The following is a 23,922-nucleotide window of genomic DNA, read 5'->3' on the forward strand; positions in this document are numbered from 1 at the left end:
GTAGAAATTTATAAAGACTTTCTAGGAAAATTGTTTTGAACTTCATAGGTTTAGTAGTTTTTGAGAAAAATACGAAAAACTACGGAACCCTACACTGAGCGTGGCCCGACACGCTCTTGGCCGGTTTTATTCATTTATATAGCCGACAGCTCATAGTTTACTAGGTCGCGGTGGGACCAGTGCCTAACACTCACAGTCCAGTGGCCCATATTTGGACCACAAAAAAGTAATTCCACAAGTCCATACCCCATATAAATATACGGGTCACTGTCTACCGATGTTACCTAGGTTACCTACAGATTAGGTCGAATATTAATTGAAGTTATTTTATGGACTTATGATATGATAAGTTCTTAGCTATATTTTTTACAGGGAGTGTTAAGTGTTTAATACACTGGCTGAAGCGCTGGTAGCCTAGCGGTAAGTACGTGCGACTTTCGTTCCAGAGGTCGCGGGTTCGAACCCCGGCTCGCACCAATGAATCTTTCGGAATTTATGTGCGAAATGTCATTTGATATTTGCCAGTCGCTTTTCGGTGAAGGAAAACATCGTGAGGAAACCGGACGAATTCCAATAAGGTCTACCCTTTGGGTTGGAAGGTCAGATGGCAGTCGCTTTTGTAAAAACTAGTGCCAACGCCAAATCTTGGGATTAGTTGTCAAAGCGGACCCCAGACTCCCATGAGCCGTGGCAAATGCCGGGATAACGCAAGGAGGATGATGAGTGTTAAGTGTTAAATATTTAATTTTGCAGCTGTCCTTTTAATAAATAAACACGAAGAAGATAAATAGATGGATAGGTAGTCAGAAAATGTTCACGAAAAATAAATTTTATATTTATATAACCGTTACCTGTGTGGTGACGGGTTAAGAATTTCACCACCCCCTTTCTTTCCGTGGGTGTCGTAGAAGGCGACTATGGGATATGGGTTAAATTGTGGCGTAGGCGAGAGGCTGGCAACCTGTCACTGCAATGTCACAGTTTCGTTTTCTTTCAACCCCTTATTTGCCAAGAGTGGCACAGAAGCTTTAATAGTTTCATGTGCTCTGCCTACCCCTTTATGGGATACAGGCGTGATTGTATGTATGTATGTATCAAAGACCTATATAACTTCGTATAGACCGATAAAGTCTAAGAAAAAAACGTACCCCAAAACCATACAGAAAAAGGTCCGGTGACCTAGATGGCGATACACCTTTGGGGTACGCTCGGCTAGATGTAAATATTTGACATTTTAAAACATATCAAGCTAAGAATATGGCCCAAATTGTCAAAACTGAGGTTCAAAAGTTTTAAGCCTGTGTCGAGAGATGGCAGTCTATGCACTGTGATTACACATTTTACTTTGACAGTAACTCTCTTTAATACTCGATCCTCTTTGGTATGTATGTATAACCGTTACAGAATCAAGTTGTTTGTTCAGACTTAGTATCTGTCGAATCAGTGTTTTATAAACCTAATTATATTCTAGTCTACGTCAATAACATTTCACCAGAACCTAAATAAGCAAACGTTCTCAGAAATTTGCTTTTAAGGCAACTTACCTCGTCAGCTTTTCGACTAATTAGTTTGTTTACTTTATAAATAATTTGGTTACAAGTTAATTTAGGTTGAATGCAATCACCGTTCGTATTTGCTTCTTCGGTTCCCTGTGATCTTAATGGAAACTCGACTGTGGTAAATGGCCGGTATAAATTGAGTTAAACGTGAGTTAAACGGTAGTCTAACTTGGGTAGAAGCACAGTATAAAAGAGTACTATCGTACAGTATGGCCACTTCCGCTCCCCGCTGAAAGTGCCGCCCACCCCCTCTCGGTTACCTCACAGTTACCGCCTGTCAAAAACACGAACAGTCGACCTGACATATTTCACTCATACAAGCATAGTACGCGTTCACCTACACGAGCTAAGACTGTGTGCTAGGAATGCGCCTCTTTCAATATATTTGATCGCCAGTGTCCGAGGTGTGGTAGAAGTATACGTACAAGTTTGCCAGGTTTCAGATGTCTTCATCTTGAGATGTCTCAAGCCAATGATAGCTCTATTTACGATATAAATGCGAAAATAAGGAAACGGAACGAGTTGAAAAAACACTGTGAATGTTCTGGGGGCACGGCAGTGCCCCCGCCAAGTCGAGCAAAAAGAGGCACGGCCGTACCATACCATACCATACCATACCATACCATACCATACCATACCATCCTTTTCTCGAAGCATTTCAGAGCATTTTCAACCCCCTGTTACTCCGTTCTGGATAAAACTAGAAGCATCAATTTTCAGCACCCAAGTAGTCATTGTATTAACACGGTATATTCCAAGTTTCATTAAATTTGAACCAATAGTTTAGGAATAATTACTAGCCAAAGTTTCTTAGTTTTGTCACTCAGTGGCTGACTGACACACGATCATCAATGATAATAAGACACTTTTAGTATACTTGGAAGCTCCAAATTTAGAATACAGTTAGTGTTTAGTGTATAAATCACATAAAAATTAAAAAATGTTGCAATTTCATTCCAGGTTTTCAGATACACCAACTGCATAAATAACATTGTAATCTCATATCAATATAAGGGATTACCATGGTATATTTGCAGTTGATTTACAATAAATAAATCCGTGTACCTGTCTATGTAAATTTATACAGATACCCGATGTCGTGATGGGTTGAAAATTTCACTACCCCATTTCCTTACATGGTGGGAGTCGTATAATTCAACTATGGGATATGGGTTCCATTGTGGTCTGGACGAATAGGCTGGCAAACCCTTCATAATTTTGCCAACAGTTGCACTGAAACGAGTTCGTGTGCTCTGCGTACCCTGTTGGGAAATACATGCGCGACTTTATGTATGTATATAGATATGAGGGCGAGCCCACGCCAAGTACAGCAAAAATTTAAAACAAGTAAATTGCAATTCTACCTACATCACCAATTAAATATATGAGTACCTATAATCAATGTGTTGTAAAATGTAATTAAATATAAATACTTACTTAAATATTATGTTCAAATGTAATAAAAAAAACTTGTGCTACAGTCGTTAATAGTAGGTAGAGTCGAGATCGTAAATATGTGTACGTTTTTTCAACTAATTTACAATGGGTTGAGGTGAAAGAATGTATAGCTGATTAAGGGTAGAGCAAGTGGAGCGACCGCTCTAGGCACCAAATGGTAAGGGGGCCGACAAAATCGTACCTACATGTAAAAAAAATCCAATAAAAAATATTATATTGCGTGGGCGCGCACATATTCCAAAATAGCGAGAGGTCATCATCATCCTCCTTGCGTTATCCCGGCATTTGCCACGGCTCATGGGAGCCTGGGGTCCGCTTTGAAAACTAATCCCAAGATTTGGCGTTGGCACTAGTTTTTACGAAAGCGACTGCCATCCGACCTTCCAACCCGAAGGGTAAACTAGACCTTATTGGAATTAGTCCAGTTTCCTCACGATGTTTTCCTTCACCGAAAATCGACTGGCAAATATCAAATGACATTTCGCACATAAATTCCGAAAAACTCATTGGTGCAAGCCGGGGTTCGAACTCGCGACCTTCGTATCGAAAGTCGCACGCTCTTACCGGTAGGCCACCAGCTAGCGAGATGTGTCAGGAATTATTTCAGATATTGAAATGATTGTGAAACTATGTATCAATATGTACAACATTCATAAGGTGCAATTAAATGAAAGGAGGATTTTAGTAATTGACAAACCTTTGAAAGACAATAATCCATTGAAATTGTACCTATCAATTATGTGGTGTAGCCTTGCATCAATTAATGTTACGTAGTTATAAAGTTACGTCGTAATCTAAATATCATGTTTTTTTTTTTTTATGGGATAGGAGGCAAACGAGCAGACAGGTCGCCTGATGGTAAGCGATCACCGCCGCCCATGGACACCCGAAACACCAGAGGTGTTGGAGGTGTGTCTAAAATACAGTCCGAAGTGGAGTTCTTCATAAAACTTATTCCAGCAGAATTGTCGCCTGCGGTATTTCCGGACCAATACGACCCAAGAAAAGAGCGTACACCCATCTTAAAGGCCGGCAACGCACCTCCAACACTTCTGGTGTTTCGGGTGTCCATGGGCGGCAGTTATTACTTACCATCAGGCGACCTGTCTGCTCGTGTGCCTCCTATCCCATAAAAAAAAACGTCTCAGAGAGTCAAAGGAGCAAGCGTGATGAAGACTAGGAAACCGAAGGGCGTTACTGAAAAAAAAAACACCGAAATGGGCATCCCGATACAGTTATGGACCTGCAAGTACATTTGGCCTATGAAAGACAAGGGTTTTGATAGAATCCCACCTTCCTGTCCACTAGCGGGTTGAGTCTATATATTGAGTCAATAATATGAAAAAAATTCGCGCTCGCTTCGCTCTCGTTTATTATTTCTATCAAATATCTTTGAAATGGTAGACAGAATGCATTTTTTACTTACATACTCTTAGTCAAAATTTCGCGTTTGCTACGCTCACGTGTAGGTACATGAACACGATATTCCCTATCAGCCCCAGGGCCATATACCTATTAACTATTAATGCGTGTATGAGGAGGTTAAATAGGAAAGAAGGAAAAAAATTGGACTACAGAGAGTCTACAAAAAGAAATGAGATCCCATCAAAAACAAAACTTGTAAAAACACCAAGTCTCGCCACTCAGTTCTTCTGGCGTAAAAAGAGTTGAGATCCCTTTAATACCAAGTCGGTTAATTTATTCAGTCCCTACTTAAAGGACCTTCTGCCGTAAGTTATTACGTAGTTTACTTATAGCTAACCTAATAATATCTTATAACGACCATATCAATATTAATTATATTTAATTTTTTTAAAGAAAATGGACTGACTTGGCAATCGCAATTTACACCGTTGAGCACATTCTAAGCCAGGCACTTTAGACGAGCAAGTTCTTGCTGCAAGTTTTGAAACAGAAGTATATGCAAGAAAGAGATGCAGATATTTGCCACTCACTCTTACTTACAGTTGCGTGTCAAAACTTGCAGCAATAACTTGCACGTCTAAACTCAGCTTTAAGGTGGCTCGCCTAGGTTACCCGAAGCTCAGGCTGCGTTAGATGGCGTTAATCTGCAAATTACCGGTCTTATTTTTTTTTGTAGAGTCGTACAGGCATTTATATACTTTCAATTATGCTTCGCGAACATTTAATATTAAAATTGACGTATTACAACATACATTCAACTTCTCATTGTAACGTTAATCCCCTTAATGTAGATAAATTTACTATTTTACACTATTTTTAAGTACCACTCACACATACAAACAGTGTTTTTGTATTCCTTCTAGTCGATAATTTCACGCGGCGACAGCTTGTTTAAATAGCCTTGCGGTAAATACGTGCCATCGCATGATTTGCATGGAAGTACTGGGTTCGAATCCAGGACTTTTTCTCTTTTTTTTTAATACTACGTCGGTGGCAAACAAGCATACGGTCCGCCTGATGGAAAGCGGTCACCGTAACCTATGGACGCCTGCAACTCAAAGAGCATGCGCGTTGCCGCCCCATTAGAAACTTGTACACTCCCCTTTGCTGTGTGTGCACAGCAAAAAGGAGTGTACAAGTTCAAAGGAGGGTTTGGGTTGCCGACGACTCAAAGGACAATAGACGGAACAAATTAGTTCCGTAAGTCCTCCCGTCGTCAGCACCCCGCACCCTCGTTGAGCTCTGGCAGCCTTACTCACCGGCAGGAACACAACACTATGAGACACTATTTTTTGTTTTATTATTATACATAAATGTATATGTACTCGTACAGTAGTTACTGAGCGTTTTCCACAAAAAAGATTAAAAACCTATATTACTCTTACATGGTAATAATTTTTGGGTTCGTCGAACTCAGAATTTCTAACATAATTATCCTAATCTGATATTTTAAAAAATTCCAAAAAGTATAGATAAATTTTAGTTTCTAAAGTACGATTCGAATGATTTTTTTTTCTAATTGTTTATTTTCGATGGAACAAGGGTATTCAAATCGCTTTTGAAATCTTAAATTAGTAAATGAAAATGCAATAGTTAACTGAGTATCGTAGTGCTTTAAAAACTCAAGTGGACTTTTTTTATCTAAGGAGTAATTTCGAGAATATATTATATTTAGCGAGGGTATTAAAAGTTGTGTTTTATATCTCAACTTAATAAATAGAAAATCAAAATGACCTTAAAAAAATCAATATGTTCTCTAAGATAAAATTGATACCTTCGGCTCTCCATTCTTGCTCGGTCAATAAAAAATACGAAATTTATATCCAAAAAAAAATACAAAAAGTTTATAGAATCCCGGGATTCGAACGCAGTTTCACGGCGTGACAGGCGACTGTTCACCAACGACGCCATTACATAACACGCTGTTACCGACGAAATTAGGCTATACGTATATAATTATTTAAATATAAATAATAATGTCAAATCCATACTAAAATTACAAATAATAAAGGGTGTGTGTCTGTTTGTTTGTCCGTCTTTCACGGCAAAACCGGAGCGACGAATTGACGTGATTATTTAAGGGGATTTAGTTGAAGGGATGGAGAGTGACATAGGCTACCTTTTGTCTCTTTCTTACGCGAGTGAAGCCGCGGTCAAAACCTAGTTTATTATAAATGGGAGAAGCTGGTTACTTTATAATCTGAAGTGGAAGAATTCGTTGTTTCACCAAAGATAATGTGTGTTTGTTTGTTTGTTTGTCCGTCTTTCACGGCCAAACGGAGCGACGGATTGACATGTTTTTTAAGTGGAGATAGTTGAAGGGATGGAGAGTGACATATGCTACTTTTGTCTCTTTCTAACGCAAGCGAAGGCGCGGGCAAAAGCTAGTACAGCACGGGTAGCATGGTCGCGCGATAGACGATAAAATATCAGGCCGTCCCTGTCGCACTATTAGTAAGTGCGATTATAGGGACGGCCAGATGTTTTATCATTTATCGCGCGACCATAATTGCCTGCCTGGACCAGATTATATTGATGATAATTATTATTTGTAACCATTTAGTTAATATTGTCTTCAGTTACCGCGATAGTTACTCATAAAATAAAAACTATGAAAACGGATTAAAATCGTGTATATTGAATTTACAATTCATCCCGACGTTTCGAACACTACAGCGTTCGTGGTCTCTGAGCTCAACGGGTACTGAGGAATAATTACAATGTGCAAAAGCTACCCACATACCTACATACATATTCATATATATAACTATTTAGTTGTTGAAGAAAAACATTCACACAACAATAACATAGGTCAACTAGCTCAGTAAATGTAAGGAAGTCAGCACATTACTAATACTATGCCCACGCTATGACCTATGTACCTGACCTGACGTGTAATATTTTATTTTATCAACAAAGGCATAATAAAGATTGTATTGTATTTTTGTATGAAAATATAAAATAGGAAAGAAATATAGTAAGAGTCTTTTTTAATAGAATATTTATTCTATTAAAAAATATAAAAAAAACTTAATAAATCCAAAAAAGTCCAAATGATTAAAAAAGACTCCGGAATGGAACTCGAGATCTCCCGCTTCATAGTCAATGCATTTGACCGAGACGCCATTTCGATTTACACTAGCAGTGTCGAAATACACGATATGTATCTTTATTGACAAAATGAGTCATTATTTCTGAGTCTGCTTGAGTTAAGTAAACCAATATCTTTAAATAATTACTTGTCAAGAGCCAAGTGTCACTGATGACAATGTCAACTAAAAATGCGCGAAATATGACGGCTCTGTGTCTGTACACAAAATTTGGCACGCACATTTTCGTAAAATTAATAAAAAATTCACATGGATTTGTCCATGATTTCTGTATGAAACAATGTATTTCGTTCAATACTGCGACGATGGATAATGTATAGTAGATGTATGCGCATATTTTTATTTAGTTGTAGTGTGCGGTGACTAAATAAATGGTAGATGTTTTTTGTATGGAAAGCGAGCCACCTTAGGTGTGTCGAAAATGTAGACGACCAAATGTGCTGCACTAAAACATTCTACGATACACGTGCTAATAAGTAATTCCCGTAACATCGTGTTGAATTTATCGCCACATTTTTCGAATTTAAAATCGATTAATGATCTGAAAGAAAAACATTTGTAACTAGTGATGATAAATATTGGTGATATTTTCTTGCACTAGTGCGAATGAGAATTTTCCATACCTATATCGAAAAGAGGCGACATCTATCCAAACTTTTCAGTATGCCCCTTCTTTATAAACTTATCACACAGTTTCGCACATAAGCGCCATCTACATTAATGTTTTTACACTACACCGTCAGGTCATCTCCATGTCTCCATTGATCTTATTAGTTCGTAAAATTCTACCTAGAGGACTTCTAAACAAGTGCTATTTTGAAATGTTAAATCGTGAATACTGCTGGTTGAAATAAGCATTTATTTCGTTTAAAAAATGGGACCTGTAGAATGGCAGCCGTTGAAACAATTTTTTTCTTTAAAGTATAGGTATATCATACAAAAGTCGACAAAATGAGGGCAGCACCAGTCGTGCACATCCATACTAATATTATAAATGGGAAGTGTGTGTGTTATTTGATTGTCCGTCTTTCACGGCAAAACGAAGCGACAAATTGACGTAATTTTTAAGTGGAGATAGTTGAAGGGATGGAGAGTGACATAGGCTACTTTTAATTTCTTTCTAACGCGAGCGAAGCCGCGGGCAAAAGCTAGTAATCAATAATGCTCCTGATTCATATGAAGTAGCATAATTTATTTACCCGGATAACATGTTGGAAATTAAATAAAAAATAACACATTTTAATTCAATTTATTGATTATTTTCCAGGTAAGAGATATTAATTGGATATTTAAAGCAAAGTATTATAACTATTGTCTAAAAGTATTCCGATAAAATATTTATTCTTACTACAGTGACATCACTTTAGGAAGAACAATTAATTTATTAAAATTCCAACTGTACAAACGAATTTACATAATGTAGCTAAGTCTTAAGAAATATTACATCCATACTACTACGCGTACGCTATAAAGTGCGGAACGAGTGCATACGCGGGTTGCATTTGATTGTACGGCAACCAATTGGAACCCTAGGCTACAACTATGTCAAAATGACAAGCAGTAAGAGATTTCTTCCAATCTGCTTTATAACGTCACTATGACATAGTTCTACAGTGGCCTAGGTTCCAATTGGTTGAATGTATATTGTGCATTCTACATCAGATTCGATAAACCAGAGTGGCAGGACGCTCACAAATATCTGAAATTGCCTTTATTTTGAAGGCGCCAGAGTGAGTCTTCAGATCTCAGCCGATTCGATTTATTTGATGGTGGTTATAAATAAAATCTGTCACATGCATCTGCGCCAGTTAGAGGACATTCTTACACAGATTGACGGTAAGCTCAAGAAGTGTTGTATTGTTGTACGTGTCATTATCATCATCATTTCACAACGAACACCCGCTGACCCGTTTCATGAACCAGCGCCATCTAGCGAACGCACAGTAGCAAGATGAACTAAGTGAAACTAATAATCTCAAATAGGGTAAACTGCCATCCATAGTTGATAGTGCAGAAGCCGAAAAACGGTCAAATACGGCATCGATTGAACTAAAGTTTTCCTTTGGCAGAATTAATCTTAAATACATCCCCACTTCTTTATTACACCCTTGGAGCTTCTACGGAGCAATCATGCGAAAGGAAATCTCTTGTTCATACACTACCATACAGTTGTAGTGCGAAAAGATTTGCTTTCGTTTTGTTACGGAAAAGTACGAACGTGTCATGCTATTTCAGTCAGTCTCAGTACAAGATGTTCTGACATTGACTGAACTAGCATGACAAATACGAACGTTTCCGGAAAACTACTACGAAGGAAACCCTTTTCTCACTAAATACAACTGTGTATCTTGTGGTACTTTTTTTTTCAGATGAGTTCCAAACCGAGCTGTAGTTTACCCTAAATGATCTTTACTTTAAATTTAAATGTCAACCAACAAGTGCCGTTAATAAATGAATTACAAATCAGCAGTTCTCGAAAAGTTTGTACAAAAATTAAGGAAAAAGTTAAATTTGTTTTTATTTTTCCTATTTTGTTACCAAGATTTTTTTGACGAATTGAGATTTTAGTAAGTTTTATTTCGTCATTAAGGTTCTCTAGTATCTGTATTTTCTTAATTATAACAATTATCCTGTATATATCTTACGAAAGTCGACTTAATATTACTAAATGTTGGTAACAAAATAGGATCAATTAAAATTTGCTGACGTGGCTATGTACAAAGTTGCCGGGAACTGCTCAAATACATATGTAGTGCGAAATGATTTGCCTTCGTATTGTTACGGAAACGTACGAACGTGTCATGCTAGTACAAGATGTACTGACATTGACTGAACTAACATGACAAATACGTGAACATTTCCGGAAAAATACTAGTTAGTGATATTCAAGATCATCCGTTCATATTAGTGTACATGCAAGTGAAACCGATACCTCTTAGGTGGGTACTAAACTTAATGATAAGTGGTTTATTTTGTTTCAACAAACAGCAGTTCTCGAAAAGTTTGTACAAAAATTAAGGAAAAAGTTAAATTTGGTTTTATTATTCCTATTTTGTTACCAAGAATTTTTTGATGAATTGAGATTTTAGTAAGTTTTATTTCGTCATTAAGGTTCTCTAGTATCTATATTATCTTAATTATAACAATGAACCTGTATATATCTTACGAAAGTCGACCTATATTACTAAATGTGGGTAACAAAATAGGATCAATTAAAATTTGCTGATGTGGCTATGTACAAAGTTGCCGGGAACTGCTCCAATACACACAGAAGTAGAGCTTAACATTTCCAAACTAATTTAATACCGTTTCGTTTTAAAATACATGTCCAGTTGGCCAACCAAATTGGATTTTTAAAAAAATTGGATCTCTTTTTACAAGCAATTGATATAATTACAGTGACTACCTTGATACATTAAATGTACAATATTACAAGGTATTAAATATAGATGCGGACACAGTTCCAAAAATATGTATCCACAACGTAAACGATTTAATACGGGACTGAAAAAGCCCATGCAAAAAAGCGTACCCCTGAAATGTATGGACCTTTTAGGCTTAAAACTAGATGGCGCTGATTCGCAGCCTGGAAGTGGCAAAAATCATATTTTCCCCAAATATTTTTACGTGTTTTTATTTATTGAACAAATGACATATTTTTTATTTTAAAATCATGATCACACGTCAATACACAGATTGAAAAAAAAAAATTGTAGGCATCATCAGTGTAGTTATAATAGTATTTAATAGGTGGCGCTAAAAAATTCAAGTACGATTCTTAGTATGAAGATTGTAAATCATCCTTGATATAAATAAGAAAATCGGCTGTAAATACAGTCAACCAATTGGAACCCTAGGCCACTCTAAACCATGTCAAAATGACAAGCAGTAAGAGATTCCTTACAATCTGATTTATAATGTCACTATGACATAGTTCTACAGTGGCCTAGGGTTCCAATTGGTTGACTGTACATGTTTTTGGTACTTTATCCGCACTTATATTTAATACTGTAGTAAAAAATATACAATTTCTAAAAGATCCACACTCAACTAACACGTGAAAAGCCTACAGTTACAACCAAGCCATACCTGGATACAAATAAAACAGATATTGTCAACGTCATTCGCATTTAGTTGTCAAGAGTACAAAAAAATTGTGCACATACCCACATGTATACATATTAGCACCTAATGTAAAGCGGTGTCTAGTCCTGATAAAGACTCATCGTACTTTTCGCTTCGACTGAATTTGTTATCAAGTGAGAATGTGGAAAAATCTAAGCATAAATGAATTCACCTTGTTTCTTGAATAGCTTCACCAGACAAGGATTTTTTATTTTATTTTATGACGTAGAGTACTTCTTTATATTGATCCACATGGCCTTATGCTTAAAAAATGCGTTAGCGGTGTGGCATCTCTGTAAGCATCAAAATTTCGAATCAAATTTAAGTTTAAAGTTAAATTGATACTTAAGTCTCAAATCATCTCCACGGGACAGGCATTTGTCTAGAGTGTGGAGGTCAGCATAATTGTATGCATGTATTTTAACGGAAATAAACAAATTTAATTTTTATTTTTTTATTTAAATGACATTTTCACCGACGAGGCAGTCAAAATTATTGCAAACTTATTTTGGACTGATCACTGGATTTAAAAAAATAGGTAATAAATAAATAAATACAAGCAAGTATTTTTTTCACAATCATTTTCTCAATCATCATCTCTTGATGTCAGCTGTCATCTTTTCTAGAATTTTCTACTTGTATCGTAAACTGTTATCGCTTGACGTTGAGCGTCACAAGCCAATACACTTGATAGGTTTCTTGGTAGCCCTTAAAATTTACATCGGTAATATGAGTCTTTAGCAACCCTAGCGGAATCTAATGCACACTGCGGCTCGTATATTGGGTAGAAGCTTCACAAATAACATTGAACATTTACCTTCCCTAACAAACATACACTGTTAGTTCTCTATAAATCTCTACACATCTAATAATGTATGGCACGAAGTTTCTATGTATATTCTATGGAAATTAAATGTTTTATCAATAGGTATTAGATTGAAAGAAAACATTGAATGTATTATCAAAAGAGGAGTAAGTAATAAAGTGTGCTAATCTTCAGAACGTTTTGAAAACTGTGTAAGTCAGGATATCATATTTTAACGTTAATGAAACTTCGTCTGTCACCGTCAAAACTAAAGCTGAGTTTACACCAGCAAGTTATTGCTGCAAGTTTTGAAACAGAGGTATATGCAAGAAAGAGATGCAGATATTTGCCACTCACTCTTACCCGTAGTTGCTTCTCAAAACTTGCAGCAATAACTTGCTGGTGTAAACTCAGCTTATCGCACATTCAATTTCTTTAATCAAAAAAGTAACACAGCATTACATTTTACAATCGTGCACTGTGAAATTACATTTTTTTTAAATCAAAAACGTCATCCAAACACACTATCATGTTACCATGTCGTATCTAGGTATAACATTTCACATATTCACTACTCAATGAAGAGTCACTTACTCATAATGGCAATCAAACAATAAGTAGTGCAAAATGTATGGGACTAATAAAAAAATTCATTCACACACTGCGAGTTCAATTTACACATTTTACATAAATCCTTTGTAGATGTTTTTATTTTACTAAATATATCATAAATATGATAAAGTGTTTACATACATAGATTAGCACACTTCCTTATTTATTCGTCTTTGTTTTTAAAGGTTCTCTTAGGTATCTATTACTGGGTTGAGTAATCTTAATCTCAGATTTTGTGTACAGTCAGCTGCAGAGAAAAGGAGACCCGCTTGCACACAAATTTGTATGGCAGGGGATCTCCTTTTCTCTGCAGCTGACTGTACTTCATTTTCAAGAGGTTAAGCAGTTGTTCTTTAGTTATCAAAACCACTAATTGCATTAATTTGCATCACATTCAATCTAAACTTAATTTACGAATACTACGAGCTACAATCTAATGAGTTGATTACAATAAATCTATTTTAAAAAACTGTACGTATGCAACAACCATACCTGGGTACTTAAACATAAGGATATCATTATTTTTTGCTGATTCATGATCAAGAATTTTAGGCCCAGGAAAAAGAAAAGTAGATAAATGGTCAAAAGTTTTTACTTACTTAAATCATTATATCTCATATTTATTTTCAGTAACTATTGTTATAATTGTATAAACTCTGTCTATGTTGTTTATTTAATAGTGCATAAATAGGACTAAAATATTGTTATGTTATTTTAAAATACATTGCATATCTATATCACAATAACAAAAAATAAACAATATGGAAGTGTTCTAATGCGCACGGATGTTTTGTGCATGCAGCGTTGATTGCTTGCGATTTCGGTACCTTACGTTGATCGCACGCGTTTAACGATACGGATATCACATAAAACATTTAAACGCACTTTTTAAAATATGTCATGTTTTGTATTACGTGAATGTGGTCACATTAACTGTTAATGAATATTTCAATATGCATTTCATATTAACATATTATTATGAGATTCATTCAAATAACTTTATTATACACCACTACTTTAGCTTACCCTTATTTAGATCACTTTACATCTTAATATTAACTAATTAAAGCTATCCCATACAACTTCTCAAATCGTGCTTTATTCAAAGTAAAAGCTTTTCCGCATTCACCGAGAGTCTTGGAAAGCTTGAGCATACTAAGTAGTAGGAGACGGTACATAAATTAGGGTCCCATGTCATTTTTTTACAATATTTCTCTTGCATTTACTGTCACAGCGGTACATTGTAGACGTACAAATACGATCTGTAGTACAAATTGCTAGGTACATAAGTAAATGTAAGGTTCAGAATTTACAGAATTGAAACCAGCTCGTAGATAACAAGTAATAAGTAAGTTTCTCATATTCTTCATAAAAAATCAGTAATAAATGAAGGTTTACCTGTAGCATAGTTCTTTACTCTTGGATTGAAGTGGGACTAAATAAACAGTTTTTGTTATCTTTATCCCTTAAACAATTTCAGAACCAATAAACTTGAACATTAAAGTACATCTTTTTTGTAGGTATTCCAAAAATCCCAAGACCCTTGAAATACGGAAAATGCATAAGAAGCAATCGGTGTGCACTTTACTCCCGTACCTACTTTTAATAATCTATGAGAGGACAAATGACATATCTGATCATGAACACAGTGAAATACGAATAAAAGTAAAATAAGGAACACCTAACAAGGTACTTACGATTTTGCAAAATATTAGGTAAACGTGGATATCAAGACGATTTATATTAAAAAATAGCGGTCCTTCAAGTGACATGTTAATTGGAACATCAGTTATTCGCTAATCAATGCTGCCCTTATTTTTTATCAGATTTTCTATGTTACTTTTTTAATGATTGACATTCTATAATATTTTGCATTTGAGACAACATTTTCACGCATTTTGCCAAAAGTTATTATTATTCGAAGAGTATTCAGTTAAGGTTTTGTAAAGAAATCCCGAATCAGAAGTTTATAGTACATTTTATATATGCTGCTAAATTAAAAAATAGGCTAAACCTAACAGTTAAAGCACTGAAACACTTAATATAAAGAATTGCTGATAGAAGTGCGATACCGGAACCGGTAAACTACAATACAATAATATATGCAATTGAAGGAATGGACGTGTCCAAAAAGTGGAATTGCTTATAACAATCAGACTACTTTAATTATAAAAAATAGAAAATAGAGGACGTTGAAAGATTCATACATATATTTCGATTTTTTTTTCGAGTTTTCTGTAGTTATAAAACTGATGACTGCTAATATCATTGGATAAGATTTCGTAATATGTAAATTACGTAATGTTACACTTGCAGCAATGAAGTAGTTTTTGTGTTGTGAATATTTTGGATAATATTATCGTAACTAAACTTTGTTTTATTCGTTTTGATTACAAAACATGTGTTTTATAAATCAGTGGCGAGCTTGAAATATCTCAATTTATTATGTCATTTACTTATTTCATACACGTAACTGTTGTAGAATAGATATGCAAGGGACAAACCTACTATATTGTTTCCCGAATTTTTGTACAAGTATTAAGCATACCTTCTGTTTCCTCACATATTCCATGCCCACATCTCGATAGTAATTGACGATCACATCTAATACCAATACGTTTATTATGCCTATCGAATTAGTAGGTACAAATTTCATGTTTAAAAATATATAAATCGTAATATAAATTCATAAGACGATTTTCACTTAAAGCATTTATAAGCTACAGTTTACACATATTTTGCATAGTTCAGGCTCAGAAGGGAATTTCTTAAAACTGTATGGCTCATAGTATAAGCATGAGGTTACACTGAAATATCTGGTTATTTTCTATGTAAAAGTGGATAACTTTCATGTTTATCTAGATTTATATATTAAAACGTACATAACATTATTGTATTTATAGTTTAAATTAGTAGGTATTTTGGTAAAGAGTTTAAAGAAAATAGAGGTTCCCACCTATAAACGAAGGTAAGTTATACGTGCTCCAAATTAAAAGATATCTCTACGTTTTCATATATTATTATATATTACGTTAGTAAGTAGGTAACAATAACTTTGCATTTATTCATAAAAAGGTATTATTTACAAAATACTCTATCATCTGTTTGAAGTCATAAGAATTTGAAGTTCATAAGATCCTCGAGTGGTACGCATTTAGTAGCATCCTATATATATTAATAATAAATACCTCAACAAAAATTCGTCGCATAGTATACGCTCTACTTTTACAATATATTCATATATTTATATAAAATTCTAAATTTCACTAGAATAAAGATATGTTTTATTATGCTATTGAAGCAGAGGCACACTTGATATGTATAGTGACAATCCAATGTTCAGTGAAAGCATTGCTTTTACAATCAAAGCATTTTAACTAAATACAACAGATTTCCTAATTAACAGTACGTACTTATTTTAACACACATAAATTCTAAAGACTAAAATTTCTTCATCAAAAAAACCTGAGCCCATGTATGCTGTTCGTAATTTTAATATTATATAAGCGCTATATTCATGTCCTCTTTTTATTTCATACTGTGGTGTTAGAAACGCGAAAACACACATCAGACTCCCATCAGCAGTTTACTTCATAATATTAAAATTACGAATAACATTTTCATACATGTTTGCCCTAACATCAAACATTAAAACTTTTAATATTTTAACATTATTAATTACGATTAAAATAAAATTTTTGCAACATCAAACAGACGAAACAACTAGACAAGGAACATTGTGTGCCTACCTAAATTATAACGTTACTATTAATGGAAATTATACTATCTACGGAAATTAACTTGATTTAAAACCAGTGCATACGTTTTCTACCTTAAGCTATAAGAATCAGTTCCGTTTGCCAGTCATTCCAAATATCCAAAATGCTATAAAATATCCAATTATCCAATCTCCATCAGAAATACGTTTGATCACCATGTCTAATATCATATCCACTTCACATACCGTTTCCTAAAACACTTGTTTGAAGCACATTTTCCTCGGACTTGTACACTAGTTACATGTTTAGAGGGCAGCAGTGGTGGCGAGCGCCGTGAGAAGGACCACTGGGAGAGTAGTGCCGGCTACACTGCTGTAGGGCCCAGTCACTGCCCCGTCGCAGGGGACACGCTCCAGTGCTGGAAATATAATTGACGCCAATTAGATTTATTAAACGTGATATGTGTCAGGCCTCGGTTGTTCTGACACCGCGGACAACGGGTCACTGCACGTCTGAATGGGATGTCCGTTTTATGACGACAATTAAGAATAAAAATTGTCTAAAACCAACTTTTTTCATATTATAAATGTAGATTGTTGCTTATAGTTTACGTTATTATCACAAAAGCAATATTTTTATTGAAATTTCAGGCTTAATTTTATTGTCGTCACAAAACTGACATCGAGTAAAATTTTGGGTCCCAATTTTTGAAAATGCCCGTATGGTGTGTTCGGAGTTCGCAGATGTTTGAAATTGGTTGTGCCCGCCGCGCGTCGCCGTTGAGAACGACCTTTTTCAAACATAGCATTCGTACGGACGCGGGGTGGCCTACCGCCCGCGGAGGGTCTGAAAGACCGAGGCTTTAAATAATATGGAATGTTTCTTTTGCAATGTTTATTTTTTTGAAATTAACAAATTAAGGAATAAGTACTACTTAGAGGTAAATATAGTATTACGAAATTTAAGTTTTTATAAACGAACTTATTGAAAATCTGTGATCACAATGATTTTCTGTCAATATAAATAAATAAATAAATAAATAAGTCAGATGGCAGTCGCTTTCGTAAAACTAGTGCCTACGCCAAATCTTGGAATTAATTGTCAGAGCGGACCCCAGGCTCCCATGAGCCGTGGCAAATGGAGGGATAACGCGAGGAGATGAGGATGAGGATGATAATTTAATGGATCTATTAAAGTATTGTTTTGTTGCGTCGTTAACACATTTCATGCATAATAATATGTCTGAGGTATGAAATATTTTAAAATTACATTAAAGGAACTGCGAAGCTGTGACGACATGAAGGTATACGACGATATGGCATGTTCAGACCGTCGAGCCTGTTAAGGAAGTCGTTCCAGAATGCGCAGGCTGGGCCCGTCCGTAGTGTAGGTACGTGTAGTAGTGGGGCTACGATAAGTTGGAGCTTGCACAAGTGGGGCTATCACAACCATTTCCAACTTATTTTGACTTGACTCTTTCTAATAGATTTTTTTTAACAAAAAGACAATGTACACAAGCATATTATTAAAGTTTCGCCAAACTGTAAAACAGTTTGTTGGCGATGCGCTCCATCTTATCTAAAAATAACAATTTACCTACTAGATATACACTACCTACAGACAGTACATCTGTTCCCAATAATTAACCATATTTCGACGCCATACAAGTAATTATGCCGGTAAATACATACGCAACGACTTAGAGCGGCCATTTCTCCTCTAATAGGTCGTAGAGTTTTATGAAATTGTATGGTATTAATTGTGTACTCGAAGAGCAGTCTGTCAAACACCAGTTTGACATCCTGAAGCGAAATATAAAAGTGCGAGAAACTACTATTTTTATCTTTTCAATATCTAGGACGGACAGCAAATAAATAGCAAACTAGAAAAGCAAAGCTGAGACGACATGAAGGTAAAATACGTGATATGCCTTTCAGACCGTTGAGCCTGTTGAGGAAATCGTTCCAGAATGCGCAGGCGCTGGCGCGCGGGCCGCGGGGCCCCGCCGGCCCGCTGGGCCCGTCCGCAGTGTACGTGTAGTAATGGGGCGATGCGCGAGAGTACAGCGGCCATTTTTCCTCGGGCTTGTGGGGTTTGCTGGAAGTTAGAAAATACACTATTAGAATAATAAAAAAAAAGAACAATTGAACTAATTTGCTGATACCCTTTGTTCACATGCAGTGCACATCTTAAGGACATAAGGACTAAGAAGGATCTAGACTGCAACCCAACCCAACTGCAACTTGTTGCGTTTGCAGTTCTCATACAATTTGTCCAGACACAGATGACTTATTGATGATTACTATGCAAATGAATAAAAACATGGTACGTAAATGGTAAATTATATTTATATAAATACCTTTCTTGAAACGCTGGTAGCCTAGCGGTAACTACGTGCGACTTTCGTTCCGGAGGTCGCGGTTTCGAACCCCGGCTCGCACAAATGAGTTTTTCGGAATTTATGTGCGAAATGTCATTTGATATTTGCCAGTCGCTTTTCGGCGAAGGAAAACATCGTGAGGAAACCGGACTAATTCCTATAAGGTCTAGTTTACCCTTCGGGTTGGAAGGTCAGATGGCAGTCGCTTTCGTAAAAACTAGTGCTTACGCCAAATCTTGGGATTAGTTGTCAAAGCGGACCCCAGGCTCCCATGAGTCGTGGCAAATGCCGGGATGACGCAAGGAGGATGATGATAAATACCCTTCTTCTATCCATACTTAGACCATACTTAGACCAGGCCCCGTAGCCGAATGGCATTTCTCCGACGCCAAACGAAAACGAAACGTAGTCCGGCTCTGTCACGCCAATACGCAAGAGCGACAGGGATAGATATCTACTTTTCTTTCTAGCGTTTCCATCTTCGGCTACGCACCCAGGGTGCGTAGCCGAATCTTTCTCCGACGCCAAACGAAAACGAAACGCCACGCCAGTTAGTCCGGCTCTGTCGCGCCGATACGCACGAGCTATGAGATAGATATCTACTTTTCGTTTCGTGAGCGTTTCGTGAGCGTTTCGTGAGCTGGCCCCGTAGCCGAATGGCATTTCTGCGAAACGTAGTCTCTCGCTCTGACGCGCCAATACGCAAGAGCGATAGAGATAGATATCTACAAGCGTTTCGTTTCGTGAGCGTTTGTGCTATTCGGCTACGTACCCAGTACATCAATGTAGATCCAAAAGAACCCCTTTTAGTTAGCAAGTTATCTACTATAAGTAACGGTAGCATAGAACATTAAACTACTGCTTAAACAGTGTTATCTACATCTAATACATTTGTCGCACAATCTCAAAATCTAAGCTGATTTTTACCGAAAGTCGGACGAAAGTTTAACGAGTTTTCCTTTTGTAATCAAGATTTTAAGAAAGAAACTTCGAAGCGGATTCAGACTAAATCTTTTGTAAGAATCTCAATCAATAAAAGCATTTTTTCAAAACTACATTTTGGTGTGTAGGTTTAATGTACCTCGGTACCTTCAATGTTCACACAAAATAGTTTTAATGGGTGTTTTTCCAAAAAAATCCGTATATCGAATTTCATCAAATCTAGACGTTTGGGCTCATTCTTCTCAAAACCAAGAGCTGATTTGATCCCGACGATAAAAAAATGTGTCCACATTTTTTTTTCTTTACGTCACGATTTTAGTATGAACTTACTACGAGTGTACCGTATTGGAAACTCGAATTTTGTATGGAAAATTTGGGACACATTTTTTTATCATCGGGATCGAATCAGCTCGTGATTTTGATAAGAATGAGCCCAAAGACGTGAAATTCGGGATTTTTTTTTGAAAAACATCCAAATATGAATTATATCCCTATTTAGTTCATGCCAATACATGCTCAGCTTACAACTGGTTTGCGATCAGCTGAGCTAGATTTAATATCAAAACGTGCATGCGCTGTGCGCGATCACCCGTATGGTACGGATGCATAATTATGTTTTGCTTTCTTGTTTCGAGCTGTGCGTTCCGTCAAACAGTCAGAGTAGTGTAGAAACATACCCAGTTAAAGCAAATCGAGTGAAAGACTGCATGATGTGAGCGGACAAGTCTCGCTCCCTCGTGTGGTACTGGAGAGACATGTTGAGCGAGTGTCGGAATATGTATCACAGTTACAATGTTCTTCGACAACCCCATATGTAGCTACATCGCCAAATTATTAAAACAAACTTAACCAGTAAATCGAGTGAAAGACTACATGATGTGAGCGGCCAAGTCTCGCTCCCTCGTGTGGTACTGGAGAGACATGTTGAGCGGGTGTCCGAACACATACCTCCTTGAGTTACAACTATTATGGCAATCAGAGCTGTATTTACAACCAACTAGTGAAACAAACTTACCCAGTAAGAGCAAATCGAGTGAAAGACTGCATGATGTGAGCGGCCAAGTCTCGCTCCCTCGTGTGGTACTGGAGAGACATGTTGAGCGGGTGTCCAAACACGTACTCCATCTCGTCTCCGTGCATCACGCCCATCCACTCGCCCCAGAGGCTTGTGCTTGTGCGCTGGAAATTGAATGAAACAAATGTATATTATTACTAGCTTTTTTTTAAATACGAGAAGTGGGGCGTTAGAAAGAGACAAAAAGTAGCCTATGTCACTTTCCATCCTTCAAGTATCTCCACTTAAAAATCATGTCAATCCGTCGCTCCGTCTTGCCGTGAAAGACGGACAAACAAACAGACACACACACTTTCCCATTTATAATATTAGTATGGATAGTACAGTCACCGGCATACAGAAGTGATGATTTCTGTACCTTGTCGCTTTTAATCGTTTGACAATTTCGTGTGACATTTCAAACAAGACGTTAGTATGATAGGGTCTGGATAGGGTACAGAAACCATCACTTCTTTATGCCGGTGACTGTGCCAGCAGGGTTAAAGAATGTCGCCGCGAGATAGACTACCCGTCCTTATGTCATGAATATGATTAGAAGAAGGCGTGTGATCTATCCCTCGACGACTCTCGCGCCAGTCATGTGTTATAAGTTTGACGTGTCTGTCTGTCTGTATGTCTGTCTGTCTGTCTGTCTGTTTGTCTGTCTATCTGTCTGTCTGTCTGTCTGTTTGTCTGTCTGTCTGTTCGTGTGTCTGTCTGTGGGATCGTAGCCCCCGAACGGATGAACCGATTTAGATTTAGTTTGTTTTGTTTGAAAGCTGAGTTAGTCGGGAGTGTTCTTAGCCATGTCTCATGAAAATCGGTCCACTATGTCGCGGTCGGGGGTTTTTTCAAAATTTTAATTTTATGGTTAGGTTATATTATATCGTCTTTTAAGATGGTACGAGTATAATAAGCGTAGTTTTCGTTTGCAAATGACATAATACGAGTAAATAGGTACCCTGTATTTTGCTTGGTTATTACAATAAATATCGTTTATTTATTCAAATATCATTGTAATGAGTACCTAGGCAACAGACAATGCTGAAAGTAATTTTCAAATATGGTCATTATGTAGTCATTCTAGCAATTTATTACAATCGATGGCATTAGACATTACTTTGTGTGTGTGTCTGTTTCTTTGTCCGTCTTTCACGGCAAAACGGAGCGACGAATTGACGTGATTTTTTAAGTGGAGATAGTTGAAGGGATGGACACTGACATAGGCTACTTTTTTGTCTCTTTCTAACGCGAGCGAAGCCGCGGGCAAAAGCTAGTACATTATAATCAAATATGTTACCTATTTGTGGCTAAGAAAAATCTTTTGGATTTTTATAATTCATTACTTTTAAATTTCACCTAGATGACATTAAGCGTGTTACACAAAAGAATCCTGCGAATGAAAAACCTCCTTCGGCCATGGAATTTTATTTTTCCCCTCACTAGCTCGGAAACACGTGTTTTGTCCTTTAATACCAGCGGGTAAAAACGCATTTTATCCACTAGTGGGTAAAGTAATTTGACCTTGAATATAATCAAATTAACTGCTTTAAAATTGATAAAAGTAGGTGAATCTACTAAAAAAGATGATTTACCACCTGTGGAACTACTGGAAGCAGTGATAAACGCATTTTTTTGCATTGTAGTTTCCTCGCTATAGTGAGGCGAAAAGTTTTGTGTTACACTCGGGTGCAAATGTATTTTACTTCTCGTGTGTTGAAAAACTCGCAAGTTCAGGATTCTATTCTCGAACCACTCGCTTCGCTCGTGGTTCAACTATAGAATCCTTTCACTTGCTCGTTTTTCAATTCCACACTCGGCGTTAAAATACAACTTTGCCCCCTTGTATAACAAATAACTATTACTTATAATGAATTCTCCTTAATTCCGTCTCCGTTAATTAAACCTAAAGTTAGGTAGAGAAGTTTTTGTTGGCTTGGAACTAATTGGAAGTAGCTATTAGAGGTAAGCACACAATTAGTGCTTGTTGGAAACTCGATATTAAGAAGAAAAGTTCACGTTTACCTGTTTAATTAGAGACCTCTTGGAACCAAGTGGACAAACCAGTAGAATTTCTAGTTACAAGTTTTGGTCTGGACTTTCAACGTGGTAGTTTTTTTGCAAATCCACCTGTTGCTAACGTTACGTAAAGCCTGACTATATTCCTGATATATGAGCATTGTCGAGAGGGCACTATGAAGGTATCAGGAATTTTCGCGAGAACAATCACCAAAAATATTTTTTCTAAGGTAGGTAAATTGTATGTTTTTCCTACTCAGAATCACGAGCCCTTTCGATCTAGGACAAAAAACAAGAGACAAAAAAATGGTCCCAAAAATTTCTACATATTATTTTGCATATTTTCCACTTTGTAACTGCTGTACAAAGTGTTTGAAAAATGGTAACGAAGTAGATAAATTAAATTTGGGACGCTTTTTTTACCTAGTAGGATCTAAAGGGCTCGTGATTCGGAGTAGGAAAAACATTAAATTTACTTATTTTCGAAAAAAAAAGGTTTTTGAATCGTTTTTCGCAAAAATGCCCTATCTCAAAGGCGCGAAAGTCACTTACTGTGCTGTGTGGACCCAGGATTTATATCAACTCAGGATGTTGTCAACTCAGCCAGTGACACAATACTTATTCAAAAACGAAAACTGAGGAATGTCGAAATTGAGGTTCTACATGGTTTAACCCTGTGTCAAGGGATGGCGATCAAAGCAACTTGACTACAAA

General features: G+C 36.6%; 1 protein-coding gene across 2 annotated transcripts in view; it reads right to left on the reverse strand.

The window, feature by feature from the left end:
* Window positions 1–12,207: 12,207 nt before the first annotated feature.
* LOC125242685 (acetylcholinesterase-like) overlaps window positions 12,208–23,922 on the reverse strand; it is a 99,356-nt gene continuing 87,641 nt past the window's right edge. For both annotated transcript variants that reach the window (XM_048151552.1, XM_048151553.1), the window contains exons 5-7: window positions 21,151–21,314; window positions 18,753–18,910; window positions 12,208–17,231 (exon numbers count right to left, since the gene is read on the reverse strand). In XM_048151552.1, coding sequence (XP_048007509.1) covers window positions 17,119–17,231; window positions 18,753–18,910; window positions 21,151–21,314 — 435 coding nt within the window. In that variant the 3' untranslated portion in view covers window positions 12,208–17,118. The remainder of the gene's footprint in view (window positions 17,232–18,752; window positions 18,911–21,150; window positions 21,315–23,922) is intronic.

This window comes from Leguminivora glycinivorella, chromosome 3 (genome assembly GCF_023078275.1).
Source record: "Leguminivora glycinivorella isolate SPB_JAAS2020 chromosome 3, LegGlyc_1.1, whole genome shotgun sequence".
In the NCBI taxonomy this organism is placed as follows: Eukaryota; Metazoa; Arthropoda; class Insecta; order Lepidoptera; family Tortricidae; genus Leguminivora; species Leguminivora glycinivorella.